The following is a 14,293-nucleotide window of genomic DNA, read 5'->3' on the forward strand; positions in this document are numbered from 1 at the left end:
TGCTAATATTTTTTTATATATAGAAATGTAAAAACAAAAAGTCAATTTATCCTTAAAGATTTCCAAAAATTAAAAAAAGTGTAAATATTATTTTTAAATTATCAAAATGAATTTAAATAGGTATTAATTTTTTATATTTTTTAGGAAATTTGATTGTCTCAATAATCAAATATACAATGGTTTTAGTTTTAATGGTAACAATAATATGGATACAGCGTATGTAAAATTATCCTTTTTTTATTTATTTAAAGAAATTTATATTAATTTTTAAATTTTAAATAGAACTCTTTCAAATTGTAAATTTCAAACCTTATCTTTTGTAAATAGTGATCTTAGAAGTCTCTCTGTATTAGATGGTGATTTACAAGGAACTATTTCTTCATATTCATTACCACAAAGTTTAGAAGTATTGTAAGTTTTGTTCTTAAAAAGTAAAGCTCTATTATTTAATAAACTAATTTTGAATGTTTTTGGTTTAGAAATATTGAAAATGCACGAAGTAGTTTTTTACCAACACTTTCTCAAATTCCAAATTTAAAGGTGTTCAATATTCCCGATAATATTATCGTCAGTACTAACTATTTGCCTGCATTTGAAAAATTAACATTCGTTAATTGCTCAAATAGTCAAATATCAGGTACAGTTCCAGAGACTTATTGTACAATTCCAAATATAGACTTGAAATTAAACAAATTTATTAGTATTCCAAATTGCTTCTATTGTCATTGGTCAGTCGTATCCAATTGGTTCTCTGGCAATACCCAACCTCTTGGAACACCAAGTGGGTTTGTGTGTCCATTTTCTGTATCACAGAATATATTTAGAGTTTTATCAGTAGGAGAGATGCTACCATTTACAGGTGATAATTTAGGCTGGGGTTTAACTGGTTCAGATCAAGCATTACATGTAGTAACTCCAAATAAAGCTTTTTCATATGATTTTCCACCAAAGTCTCAAGGCATTACTGAAAAATTAATTTCTTTTTCAAGTGAGGTATCTGTTTTATTCAAATGGGAATATTATGACTTGACCATTGGAAGTGTAGTTTTTACTCAAAATTCACAAAATGTAACTGTTGTTATTATCGGTCAATTTGATTCATCTTCAAAAGTGTTTTTAAATAATATCGAGTATACTCCAGTATCTCGTAACGTCACAACTATCCAATTAAAGCTTAACACCTCTTTTAAAGAAGGCTTTGTAGTTGTTAGAATTCAATCAACTAAAACCTCAACAGCATTCAACTCTGTTTATAAACGTTCTTTCCCAATTATTAATTCAGCCTCCATAGCTCCAAAAACAGGTGGTCAAGTAACATTGTATGGTAGCTTCTATTATTTGAATGACAATGGTGAAATAAACCCAATGCCATCCACAATTACACCTCTTCCAGATACAAATACTGGTAGATCTCTTTTACAAATTACCGAAGAAACCCAAGATCTTAAAGTTTATGTTAACGGTGCACAGTGTCCAATTACATTTTCAAATTCATCCATTGTTATTTTTTCTGCTCCTTCCCAAACAAATGGTGGCTTTGTAAATATTATAGTCGAAAATATAAGCTATAATTTTACTTCAAGTAAAGTTTTGTATTATGAGGTTGTAAATAACGAGTGTTCCCAAGCTTGCCAAAACGATGGTACTTGTGTAGCAGGTTCGTGTAAGTGTGTTGGTGACTACTATGGTCCAACTTGCCAATTGAAAAAGCCTGCTGCAAACAGTTATAGCTTAAAGTCCGATGAAACAAAACCATCTGCCACTTATTCATTTGAAAAAGTTGACTTTGAATTCTCTTTGAAATCAGTACAAGAAATTTCAATCGATGGATCAGTTGTTAAACAAATAAACACTACTGATTGGAAAGCCCAACAAGTTCAGGTCGAAGGTTTAGGAAGTGCCACACAATATACATCTACTCAAACCACAGGGGATACTAGTATTGATGTTATCGTTGCAATAATAGATAAAGCTACAACTTATCAATTTGCAGGTGTTTCTATGGATTTAGAACCAAACCAAGTTAAAGTTTCAATGAATATCAGCAACTGGGATTATGATTCATCATTAAACACTTTAAGAGCAATTTTCATTTCGTCATCAAAGAGCACTACGAATGAAGATAGTTGTCAATCTAATGAACAAGAGGTTGGTTCTCAAACTAACGGAGATAGTTTACTTTCATTTACAATTAAAAGAAGTGGTGCTATCCTTTTTGGTCAATTTATTAATAGAATGCTCTCAAATAAAATTATTGCTTTTAGTGATGTAGAGGATTTAGGTGTAGTGTCAAGTATAAACTATGTTGGTATTAATATGCCTCATTGCAGTCAATGTTTGTTAGACCCAGGTAATTATTAATTTATGCAGTAATGTTATTATAATATAAAAACTAAAATTTTTATTTTAAATAATTAGACTTTTCAGTTCTTGTTGATCCCCAATTTGATTCAAATGGAAGTTGTAAAAGTAATAAGGCTTGGGTTGTCCCGGTAGCTGTAGTTGTTCCTATTGTAGCAGTTTGTGCTCTTTCAGTTCTTGGTTATATTGTTTTAAAGAAACATTTCTATTTATCAAGAGATGGCAGATCTTTTAAACTTACTCGTCGTGGATCGAGACCCTCGAAATATAGTTTAGATTCAATCAAATAAAAATAAATTTAAATTGTAGTAAAATATATAATAAAATAAAAACTTTTATATTGAAATTATAAAATTAAAAAAAATGAAAACAATAAATTGGAAATAAAAATTTTTTTAAAAAACTTTTTATTTTATTATATATTTTACAATCCATCATTTTCGACAACTTCAAAACCTTCAACATTATCAAAATATTGAGTTTTAGTAATTTTAATATCTGGATAATCATCGAGACTAGTTTCGGGTTGTTTTAAATCTACAAGTACTTTAGTTTTGAGGATTAAAAGTTCGTAAAAGTAGCATGCGGCGGCAACTCTAGCATTGGTATTATTTGGTTGGTTTTGAATAGGTTTGATGATATCGTCTAAAAATCCAATTTCAGATTTACTTTTGAAATTATTATCTAGAATGTTATGCATATTTTTAGTTTTGGTTGACCAGATTTTCTTTTCTAAATGAGGATTTCTTGGTGGTTGTCTTTGGCCTGGTTGAATATCTTCGAATTGCTGTGGGTAATCTTCATCGAAATTACCAAAACCTTCATTTTTATCTTCTAGTAGTTCTAAAGCACGATCATCATCTCTAGGTTGTTGAGGTTCGAAATCATTGCCAATATCAAAACCAAAACCATCATCTTGTTCTCTAAGTTTTTGTTCGAAATCTTTGCTTGCTGAATCTGATGAAAAAGTTTCTGCTCTTAATAATTGATTATCATTTGGTTTATAGAAAAGATCTAAACCTTCTTTATTTCTTGCATCTAATTCACCACGGAGTTGATCAATTCTTTGGTGATCATTTTCTGATAATGGTTCGGTTTTTAATTTCTTCTTTTCACTTGGGGAGATTCCAACACCCTCTGAAATGATACGATTATTGATAGATTTTAAAAGAATTTCTTCAGTTTCTTGATCGTCCTTTAAATCTGGGTTTTCTGTAAATTGTGGAATACCTAAATCATTTCTAGTATTATCAGCTTCAACATTTGCAAGAAATTCATTATTTTGCATCATTTTGCTGTATGTCATACGTGAGCGTAAATATTGGGCATATGGAGCTTCAACTGATTGTAAAACTTTTGGATAACGATTTTGAAGTACTTCACCGAAGGTTTTGAAAAATGTATTTGAGATATTGTTTCTGATGGTATTTAACATTCTTTGTTTTAATGGAATTTCTTTGGTTTTAGCTACAACAACTGATAATTGATTTGGAAGCAATGAACGCTCTATGGTTAATGGTCTTGGATTTTTGAAACGTTTTATTTCTCTATCATTTAAAACACCATCGGACTCTCTAACATGTCTTACTCTTGTGGTTCCTTTTTTATTTTTTTCAGCTTCGATTTGAGCACCAAACTTATCTTTAGCATCTTGAATAATTTGATTGGCTGATTTTTCTTCGATTAATGTTGCAGTTGTAGCGGTTGTAGTAGTTGTGTTAAGAAGATCTGATGTTCCTTCAGCTTCAGTTGCAGCTGATTTTGGTGATTTGGGTTCTGGTTTATCATCACCACCAAAATTTTCAAAACCCATATTATCATCAAAGTTACCAAAACCTTCATTTTTTTCTTCTTCGTCTCTGTTCATATTTATATCACCCCAGCCGCCAAAATCAACCATTTTATCACCATCACCAGTCATAAGATCATCTTTTGGAGTTTGTGGAATTCTTGAAACATCATAAAGTGGGTTAATGTTAACAGCTAAATCTTCGATAATTGATCTGCCACCTGGAGTTGTTGGGGTAGTTGGTGTTTTAAATTGTTGGAATAATGATTGTTGTGGTGTTAAATTTAAAATATTTGTTTCATCTTTTCTAAGTTCATCTGATTTTGGTTTCTTTGATAATGGTGTGTCTTCATCAAATAAACCAATACCACCTGGTGTATTCATATTAACCATTGCCTCATCGGCTGCAGTTTCTCCAAACAAATCTGAATAATTTGGTTTTTCGCTTGGCTCTAATTTATTTGGATCGTATAATGGGTCAACTACTAAACTATAATAGTAAAAAAGGTTTATTAATAATTTATTACTATAAGATAATTTTATTATTTTATTTTATATCTTACTCTCTAATATCAATATTTCTTAAAAATCTATCGACTTCTTGGTAAACTTGTGGTTTTGACTCGGTGTTACGTGGACCTGTTATTAAAAGTGATTGTGGATCCTCTTCGACTGGTAAATCAATTTTTGATACTGTTTTTGATAAACCCTTTAATTTGACAACAGCTTCTGTGCAATCACTTAATAAATATTTTGCTTTCTTTGAATAAATTCTAACAACACCTAATAATAAATGCGATGTCATACGTAAAGCCATCGGAACATGTGGTTTTAAAATAAATTCTAAAATTAAAAGTTATTAGTATTTTATTTATTTAAAATAATCATAGTTTTGATGAACTTACTAATCGATTTTGGAATATTGGTTTTAAAAACAACATTTTTTGCTAGCTTTTTATCCCAATGGCCAGCTAACCAAATTTTACCTAATGAACCTCTTTTAGCTAAAACGATTTGCGAAAAGAACATTCTTTAATATGAAATATAAATTTATATATTTTTGATGTTTTCTTTTTTTTCTTTTTTTTTTTTTATAAAAAAAAAATTAACGATATATTTACAAAATTTGATTAATCTTATTTATTATATAAAACAATTTAAAAACTAAATAAAAAAAACTATTTACAAAGATTTATTTTTTAAGATTATTTATATGAAGATAATAATAAATAAAAAACAATGAATTAAAAAAAAAAAAAAAATTTTAAAATTAAAAAAAAAAATTAAAAAATAAAAAAAAAAATTTAAAAATTTGGAGGTTTTTCTTGTAATATGTGTTTTTTTGGAAAAAAAATAAAAAAATATATATATAATATTTTATTTGTTTTGGATGTATATTTATTTGTTCTAGTTAAATAAAAAATAAAAGTGATCCTGTTTTTTAATCCATTAATAGACAATGTTCGTTATTTTCATTATCCAAATCGTTACTATCGGAATTAAATCCCTCACTTGAAGATGAAGTGTTAAATATATCGGAATCACTCGAAAAATTATCATCAAATTGGTGTAAAAATCTTCTCCATTTCTTTATCTGTCCATCAAAACTTCTTTTTCTAAAATAATAAATATTTATATTAATAATTATTATAAATATAAAATAATAAATATAATATAAAATTAATATTTTGTAAGAAAATAATAAATATTAAAACAAAATAAAAAGATAATACATACGAACATTTTTGGAAAATACAAGGAATTTTTACATTATTTGTTTCATTCATAAAATTTGGATTTGAATTTAAAAGTTCAATATAGTTTTTGTAACCTTGTGTATTTTTTCCATAATCTATTTGTTTTTGCCTTGCAATTAAAATTCTATCTTCATATTTTTCATTAAAATTATATTTATTATTTTTATTTTTGTTTGATTCTGTATTTGTATTATTTATATTATTATTATTATTATCATTATTAACCATTTTATTATTTATATTTTTATTATTTATATTATTATTTGTATCTCTGTCATTTATATTATTTATATTACAATGTATATTATTATTTTTATTTATATTTATATTATTATTTATATTATTATTTATATTATAGTTATTAATATTATTGTAATTAAATTCATTGTTGTAATTAATCTTATATGTATATTTATTATTTTTATTATTTGATAGTTTTTCTATTTGTATCATTCCTAAAAATCTTTAAAAAAAAATTATTTGGTGGGGATTTTTTTTGTTTGTTTGTTTGTTTGTTGATCAAAAAACAAAATAAAAATAAAATTTAATTTTTATCCCATTTATACTATTTTTTAGAAATAAAAAATTAAAAAATAATAAAATTAAAAAAAATAAAAAATGATAAAAATAATAAAAAAATAAATTAAAAATTAGAAAAATATTAAAAAAAAAAACAAATACCTGAACTACCTTTTTTTGTTTATTCTTTTTGTTAATTTTAGTACTATTTTTATATTTTATTTGATTATCAGTTTTTTTAGTTTTTTTTTTGAAATTTAACCTTTATTAAATAATGATATAAAAACAATTTTATTATTTTATTATTTTTATTTTTATTATTGTTTTTTAATCTTTTTTAATTTAAATTTATAAAAGATCTTTGTTTAATTAAAAAAAAAAAATAAAAAAATAAAAATTTTCATTTTTTTTATTTTAATTTATTTTTTTTTTTTTTTTTTAATTTTATTTTAAAATTTTATAAAAAAAAAATTTAAGTTTTAAAACCATTGTTTAAATATGTCAGAAAATAATATAAATAAAGATAAAGAGAACATTAATGATAACAATAGTATAGAAAACAACAATATAGATTTTATAGACGATAATGATAATATAAATAATAATAATAATATTAATAATAATAATAATAATAATAATAATAATACAGAAAATTCAGATATAAAAGAATATGAAGAGGAGGAAGGAGATGAGGGATACGGTAGAATGATATATACTATAGATGATAGTAGTGACTCTATTGAAGAGAATGAACAAGAAGAGGAAAACTATGAAGATGAAGATAGCGACAAAAAAGTTAAAAAAAAATTGAAAACAAGTAATACTCCAGAAAGACCCGCTATTGAAGAAGAAAATGAGGAAGAAGAGAAAGAAATAGAAGCAGATGATGAAAAAGATAAAGAAGAAACTTTATTAATAGAAATTCCACAAAGAGAAAAAAATGACATTTGCGAAATTTTGTCAAATCATTACTATAGAAAATCAATTTGTATCCAATTGGCAATAACGCATAGAATCTCCTCGACAAGATCAAAAAGCTTACTAAGATCAAATATCTGTATATAAATAAAATTATGATATTACCATAATATCATTGTACATACAAGTACATATTCACCCTTACTTTTTTTATTTTTTTTTATTATTTTTTAATTTTCATTTTTAATTTATTTTTTTTTTTTATTATTTTTTAATTTTTTTTTATTTTTTATAATTTTTAAATTCATTTCAATTAATTTAATTAATAATAATAATAATTATAAATCTATACAATGAAAATTAGAGTTTTAATAACTGTAATAAACAATTAAAAGCATGGCATGTTTAAACCTTTTATTAATTTTATATTTTTAATTTATAGGGATCGACTGGTCTTTTGGGTAGGGGTTATCTTAGAGTATTTAACCAACCATCATTAGAACATTTCGAATTAAAAAGTTTAGCATGGTCTCGTTATGAAAAATATTCAACTTTATATAAAGACCAAATGCAAAAAGTAGATATTACAAATGAAAAAGAACTAGAACAAGTTGTATTATCATTCAACCCACAATATATTATTCATTGTGCTGCAGAAAGAAGACCAGATCAATGTGAAAAAGATAAAGAACATGTTAGAAAGTTAAATGTCGGAACAACTGAAAAGTTAATCGAACTATCTGTTAAAATAGGTGCATGTTTATTTTACATTTCAAGTGACTATGTATTTGATGGAAAAAACCCACCTTATTCAATTGACGCCAAAACAAATCCTCTATCATTCTATGGTGAAACCAAAAGAGACTCTGAAATTGCAATTTTAAATGCACACAAGTTACATGGTGATTCATTCAAATACATAATTTTGCGTGTACCAGTTTTATATGGTCCAGTTGAATCATTAAAAGAAAGTGCTGTTACTGTAGTTGCCGAATCTGTAATTCAAGCAAATCTCTCAAAGACTCCAGTTCAAATCGATAATTGGCAACTTAGATACCCAACCCATGTCGATGATGTCGCTAGATGCAGCCTCCAGTTAATTGTATCCAAACAATATGGTATTTATCATTTCTCAGCATTCGAACAAAAGACCAAATATGAAATGGCTATTGAAATGGGTAAAACTTTAGGTATTCAAAATGTTGAAGATATTGTTAAACCAATTAACGAACCTGGCAATGGTGCCCCACGTCCACATAATGCTCAACTTGACATCACCCATACTGTCGATACCATTAAAAAAAATTTAGAACAACCAATCCACCTATCATTGTTTGAAGTCCAAATACCATTAATTTTTAAAGAACTTAAATTAATTAATTAAACACATAATATAATATTTAAAATAAAGAATATAATAATAAATAAATTATATTGAATTTTTTTTTAAAAAAAAAAAAAAAAAAAAAAAAAAAAAAAAGCCTTTATTTAATTGTCACTTTCGTCGTCATCTTCCTCATCAACTGTGTCTTCTCTTAATAAAATATATTCTCTTGTACTTTGGCCAAACTTTATTGAATCTTTACTCTTTAGTTCTAAATATCTTGATGACTCTAATTTATTGCCATTATAAAAGGTGCCATTTGTGCTCTCCAAATCGATTAAATATGGTCTACATAAATGATAATAAATTAATATTTAGTTATAAAATTTAATATTTATAATATATGGGTTTATACTTACAAAACTAAGGTTAGCATTTCGCCAGTTCTTTTATCTTCTTTTTTAACTTTTCTAAAAACCAATACGGCATGTTGTGATGAGCAAGATGGATGATCAGTTGGAATGTCGGATATTTCCCTATCTCTACCAAATAAAAATGCTTTTTTTCTTAAATAGATTGGGTCCAATGCTTCTTTTTCTTTGAATGGATAAATTACCCATTTATCTTTTGGAAAACTTGCTTCGCTAGGTTCCACCCATTTCAATTTAACTTTATTTTCATCGTCACCACCATCATCATCGTTATTACTACTTTTATCTCGTAACAATGCACCTGAAGGTTTAAAATCTGGTTTTTCTTTTGGTATTTTTCTTTTTTCTTCTTCCTCTCTTTCTTTTTCCCTATCTTCTCTTCTACCAAATTCATATTTGCTGTAGTCAATGTGATCCTTGTCTTTGAAACTTTTTTTTCTGTCATTATTTCTATCGTTTTTATATTTAGAATAATTATTATTTTTATTATTACTACTATCACCTCTTTTATCGCTGTATGTTTGTAATTCTCTTAACCTTTTATTATTTTCATCCCTTTTATAGCTGTTATCTTCATTTATTTCGTTATCATTTCTATTTCTTTTATAATTGTCTCTATCTTTATCCCTATCTCTTCTATTATCCCTATCTCTATTATCTCTACTATCTCTATTATCTCTATATTCTCTTTCTCTGTATGATGACATGGTTTGTTTATTTATAACAAATGAGATTGTGAAAAATTCATAAATGAAAAAAAATAAAATTTTTAAAATAAAAAAATTAAAAAAAATAAAAAAAAATAAAAAAAAAAAAGTTAAATATATCCAAAAATATAAATAAATGTTATGAAAGATTTCATTTTTAAATAAATAGATTTATTAATAAATCTAATTATTGATATTCTTTGATTTTGTTTTATGTATACATTTTTATTTATATATTTTTTTTTTTTTGTGAATTTATGAGAAAAAAAAAAGGAATTTTTGTTTTTTGATTTTGTTTGTTTTTTTTTGGGGGGCGTTATTATTTAAGTACTTTTTCTTAATTGTGAATAGTCATTCGAATTATTAAAGTTTGATGTATTACTGTTATTATTTGGAGGTTGGCCATAATAAGAAGGTATTTGATTTTGATCAAAAGGATTTTGTTGTAAAGGTTGACCTAAATTAAAGTCATCATTTCTCGGTGCTTGAACGAAATATGGTGATTGTTGAAAAATATTATTATTGTTATTGTTGTTATTATTACTATTAATGTTGTTGTTGTTGTTGTTGTTATTGTTATTACTTGGAGGTGACTGTATATATATATTATTTGGTTGCTGTTGTTGGTTGTTTATATTTGAACTATTAGTTGTGGTTGTTTTTTGTTGGTTAATTTGGGTGATATTTAATATATTGTTTTTAGCAATATCGAGTTCATTTATATTATAACTTGGTAAAATTGAAGAGGTTGGTTGAATTTGTGATGAAGATGAAACTGGTGTTGATGAAGCTAAACTAAGTAAATTTTGGGTGATTAAAGCTGATGTGGTTGGATCTTTCATTAACCATGAGTGATTTATTACTCCATAAATGTTAAGTCTTTGTTCTCTATCTACAGTTAACATTTTCTTTATTAGATCTTGTAAATCAACTGGAATTGATCCTGGAATTGTAAATTTACCAACAATCATATCGGTAACATTGATGAATGGTAATCTACCTGTAACCAAACTATATAAAATAACACCCAATGACCAAATATCAACCTCTGGTCCATTATAGTTAATACCCAAAAGCATTTCTGGTGATGCATATGCTGGTGTACCACAAAATGAAAGATTCTTTTGATATGACCAATTACTTAAACCAAAATCTATAATTTTAACGTTCATTTGGTTGTCGAATAATATATTCTAATTAAATAGTAAATTTAAATGTTAATAATAAGTTAAAATAAAAATAACTAAGTTCTACTTTTACATACCTTATGTTTAATATCTCTATGTGCGATATTTAACTTATGACAATGAGCAATACCTAAACAAATTTGAGTAAATATTCTTCTTGTATCTTCTTCTGATAAAGGAACGCCCATTAATACTTGCTCACCAATATCTGGTGAGTTTACCATTTTTACACCCTTGAGTCCATACTTATTTACATAGTGGAATAAATCACCTCCAGGGCAATACTCCATTAAGATGAACATTGCATCATCTTTTTCAAGTACATTAATTAATCTTTAGGGTAAAAAAAAAAAAAAATTGATTAATATTATATTATATTAAAGATAAAATAAAATTAAATTACTTACTTATTAATGAATGGATGGCATAGCTGTTTTAAAATTTCGATTTCTCTTTTACATCTTGTAAACTCTGATTCTGTCATTTGTTCTTTGTAAAGAATTTTAATTGCAATTTCATCTTTTGTTGAAATATGAGTACCAAGTTTAACTACACCATAATTTCCTCTGCCTAAAGTTTTACCTAGGGTATACTCTCCAATCATTTCAGGTTGATAGAAACCGCCACTGCCACTATGATTACTGCCATTATTGTCATGTCTTGAATGCTTTCTGCTTGAACTACTTTCACTATCACTATCACTGTCACTATCGCTTTCATCCTTTCTACTCCTTCTTTTTTCTTTTTTCTTTTTATGTTCTGTTTCGCTTGAATCTGATTCATCAGATGATTCACTTCTTTCCTTCTTTCTCTTTTTCTTTTCTTTCTTTTCTGATGATTTCTCTTTTTCAGATTTTTCACTCTTTTCACTACTCTTTTCACCTTTATCTTTGTACACTCTTGATGGGTTTTCTACTTTTTTTATTTGAAGCGAAAAGATTGAACTTTCACCTTGAAGTTTAATAATCTCTAAATTTACTGGGAATCTTGAACCATCCTTATGCCAAACGTCAACCTTTCTTGTTCTACCCAACCAACTTTCGACACCTCTTGATTGAGTTGGTGTATTTGGTGTGTTTGTACTATTATTTAATGGTGATGAATCATGCCCAGCTGGTGATGAGGCAACGGTGGTTGCAATATTAATGCTATTGTTATTGTTATTGCTATTGCTATTGTTATTGTTATTATTACTACTATTACTATTATTACCACTATTGTTAATATTACTGTTATTATTATCGTGTGATTCATTTATACCAATTACTGTGTTGTCAATAATTTTAGACATTTCAGGTATTAACATACCAATTGTATTACCAACTAAATCTTTTTGAGTATAACCAAACATTGGCTCGGTGAAATTAAAATTGCAAGCTTTGATGATACCTTCACCATTGATTGTAAAAACGGCTTCTTTGGGTGGTGTTTGAATGATTGCTTTAAACATATCGATACCATCGGTTGAAATTTTTGTTACAAGAATTGAAACGAGGAAAACAACACCATTCTTATGTTTGATTGGTAAATTTCTAACCCGATTCAACATTTTCCAAAGACCACCACCGTGATAATTCTTTTCAATGTAATCACCGTGATTCTTTGCATGTGGAGATGGCATAAGAGTTGAAACATTCTTTCCAAAAAGTTCGGCCGGAGTGTACCCTATTAGCTCTTCTACATTTCTATTGCAATAGGTTATAATACCATGGACGTCGGTGTAAATGATTAAACGCTTATCAATTACAGGTTCAATTGAGCCAATAAACATTCTCTTATTCCAAATTTTAACCTCTGTGACTGACAATGTAATTGGAAATACACTTCCATCTTTATGGAGACCTTCTACGACTCTACTTTTATCTATAATCTTTCTAATTCCAGTTTCAAAGTAATTTTGCATATATGTATCATGTTGTTCTTTATATGGTGATGGAATTAATATATTGACCTTTTGCATTTGTAACTCTTCTATTGTATACCCAAACAATTCACATGTCTTTCTATCAACTGATTGAATATAACCTTTATCATTAATAGTTACAATAGCACTATCCATTGACCTTTGTTGAAATGCATTATGTGTATTCATTTTAAGTTATTTCTTTATTGCTATCACTATTTTTACTATTATTACTATTGCCTTTACTTTTATTGTGTGTGTGTGTAGATATAGTTGATGAGTATATTATTATTATTACTATTAATATTTTTGGATTTTTTGATCTAGATTTGTCTGGTTTTTTCTTAATACTTTGGTTCTATATTAACTATATAATATAAAAAAAAAAGTAATTTAATTTGTAAATACAAAATCTATTAATTTTTATTATAAACAAAAAATATAAAAAAATAAAAAAAAAAAATTGGAAAAAAATAAAAAATAAAAAAAAATTATCTATTATAATAGAACTACAAAAAAAAAAAACAATAATATTTAATTATATTAAAATGTAATAATAAAAGCTACTTTTGAAATTGTTATTGTTGTTTATTATTTGGTTATTATTTGTGTATTTTTTTTTCTTTATTTATATATATATGTTATACATATATAGGAGAATATACACTGTATGTAATTGAAGATGATTTAATTGGTACTGATCTCGTCCAAGTTAAATTATATTTCTTTTATCTAGATTAATTTAGGTAAGTGAATACCCAAATTATAATTTAAAAGTATTTAAAAATAAAAAATAATTTAAAAAAAAAAAAAAAAAAAGTTTTTTTAAATTATTTTTTTTATTTTTAAAAAAAATTTTAAAAAAAAAAAAAAAAAAAATTTAAAAAAATTCCCTTTTTTTTTTTTTTTTTTTTTTTTTTTTTTTTTTTTTTTTTTTCCCAATAAAAAAAAAAAAAAATTGAATTGAAACAGAGTTATATAATACTTTTTTTGAATTTTGTTTAATAATTTTAAAGTCAATGTTTATCCAAAGACGTTAAAATGGAAAAAAAATTTTTTTTTAAAAATCCAAAAAAAAAAACATTTTTTTGATATATTTAATCATTGAATATGAAAAATAATTTACTTTTAAATTTTTTGATAAATACGTTTTTTTAACAAATATATGAATAGGAATTATCTTTTTTTTTTTTTTTTTTATTTTTTTTTTTTTCTTTTATTATCTCTTTTTTTTTTTTTGGATACTTATTTTTAATATTATTTATTTTTAAAAAATAACAATTGTTTTAAAAGTATCGCTCATTATTTTTTTTTAAAAAAATTTTTTTCACATTTTCTAATAATATGTAATATATCCTTAATTTAAATTACATATTTGTTTGGGTATTTTAAATTAT

General features: G+C 25.4%; 6 protein-coding genes across 6 annotated transcripts; 2 read left to right on the forward strand and 4 right to left on the reverse strand.

The window, feature by feature from the left end:
* Positions 1–277: 277 nt before the first annotated feature.
* Positions 278–2,651, forward strand: DICPUDRAFT_32656 (uncharacterized protein; the record flags this gene model as incomplete). Its single annotated transcript, XM_003287503.1, has 3 exons — positions 278–411; positions 480–2,350; positions 2,419–2,651. Coding segments are annotated over 3 exons (2,238 nt in total), but the record flags the coding sequence as incomplete, so codon positions are not given.
* A 107-nt stretch (positions 2,652–2,758) lies between these two features.
* On the reverse strand, positions 2,759–5,374 carry DICPUDRAFT_94435 (uncharacterized protein). The gene is made up of 4 exons (XM_003287523.1): positions 5,056–5,374; positions 4,714–4,993; positions 4,240–4,640; positions 2,759–4,137 (listed from the first exon to the last, which is right to left on the reverse strand). Exons 1-4 carry the CDS (start codon positions 5,177–5,179, stop codon positions 2,786–2,788), a joined length of 2,157 nt encoding a protein of 718 aa, XP_003287571.1. The 5' UTR covers positions 5,180–5,374; the 3' UTR covers positions 2,759–2,785.
* A 217-nt stretch (positions 5,375–5,591) lies between these two features.
* DICPUDRAFT_151672 (uncharacterized protein) lies at positions 5,592–6,135 on the reverse strand (the record flags this gene model as incomplete). Its single annotated transcript, XM_003287524.1, has 2 exons — positions 5,592–5,766; positions 5,888–6,135. 2 exons carry the CDS (start codon positions 6,133–6,135, stop codon positions 5,592–5,594), a joined length of 423 nt encoding a protein of 140 aa, XP_003287572.1.
* A 789-nt stretch (positions 6,136–6,924) lies between these two features.
* Positions 6,925–8,728, forward strand: DICPUDRAFT_78411 (uncharacterized protein; the record flags this gene model as incomplete). Its single annotated transcript, XM_003287504.1, has 2 exons — positions 6,925–7,385; positions 7,810–8,728. 2 exons carry the CDS (start codon positions 6,925–6,927, stop codon positions 8,726–8,728), a joined length of 1,380 nt encoding a protein of 459 aa, XP_003287552.1.
* Positions 8,729–8,832: 104 nt separating this feature from the next.
* Positions 8,833–9,806, reverse strand: DICPUDRAFT_151675 (uncharacterized protein; the record flags this gene model as incomplete). The annotated part of the gene is made up of 2 exons (XM_003287525.1): positions 8,833–9,016; positions 9,088–9,806. The coding sequence occupies 2 exons, from the start codon at positions 9,804–9,806 to the stop codon at positions 8,833–8,835; spliced, it is 903 nt and encodes a 300-aa protein (XP_003287573.1).
* Positions 9,807–10,129: 323 nt separating this feature from the next.
* On the reverse strand, positions 10,130–13,085 carry DICPUDRAFT_151676 (uncharacterized protein; the record flags this gene model as incomplete). The annotated part of the gene is made up of 3 exons (XM_003287526.1): positions 10,130–10,999; positions 11,071–11,326; positions 11,401–13,085. 3 exons carry the CDS (start codon positions 13,083–13,085, stop codon positions 10,130–10,132), a joined length of 2,811 nt encoding a protein of 936 aa, XP_003287574.1.
* Between the last annotated feature and the right edge of the window lie 1,208 nt (positions 13,086–14,293).

The sequence above is a fragment of the Dictyostelium purpureum genome, assembly GCF_000190715.1.
Source record: "Dictyostelium purpureum unplaced genomic scaffold DICPUscaffold_103, whole genome shotgun sequence".
Classification (NCBI taxonomy): domain Eukaryota; phylum Evosea; class Eumycetozoa; order Dictyosteliales; family Dictyosteliaceae; genus Dictyostelium; species Dictyostelium purpureum.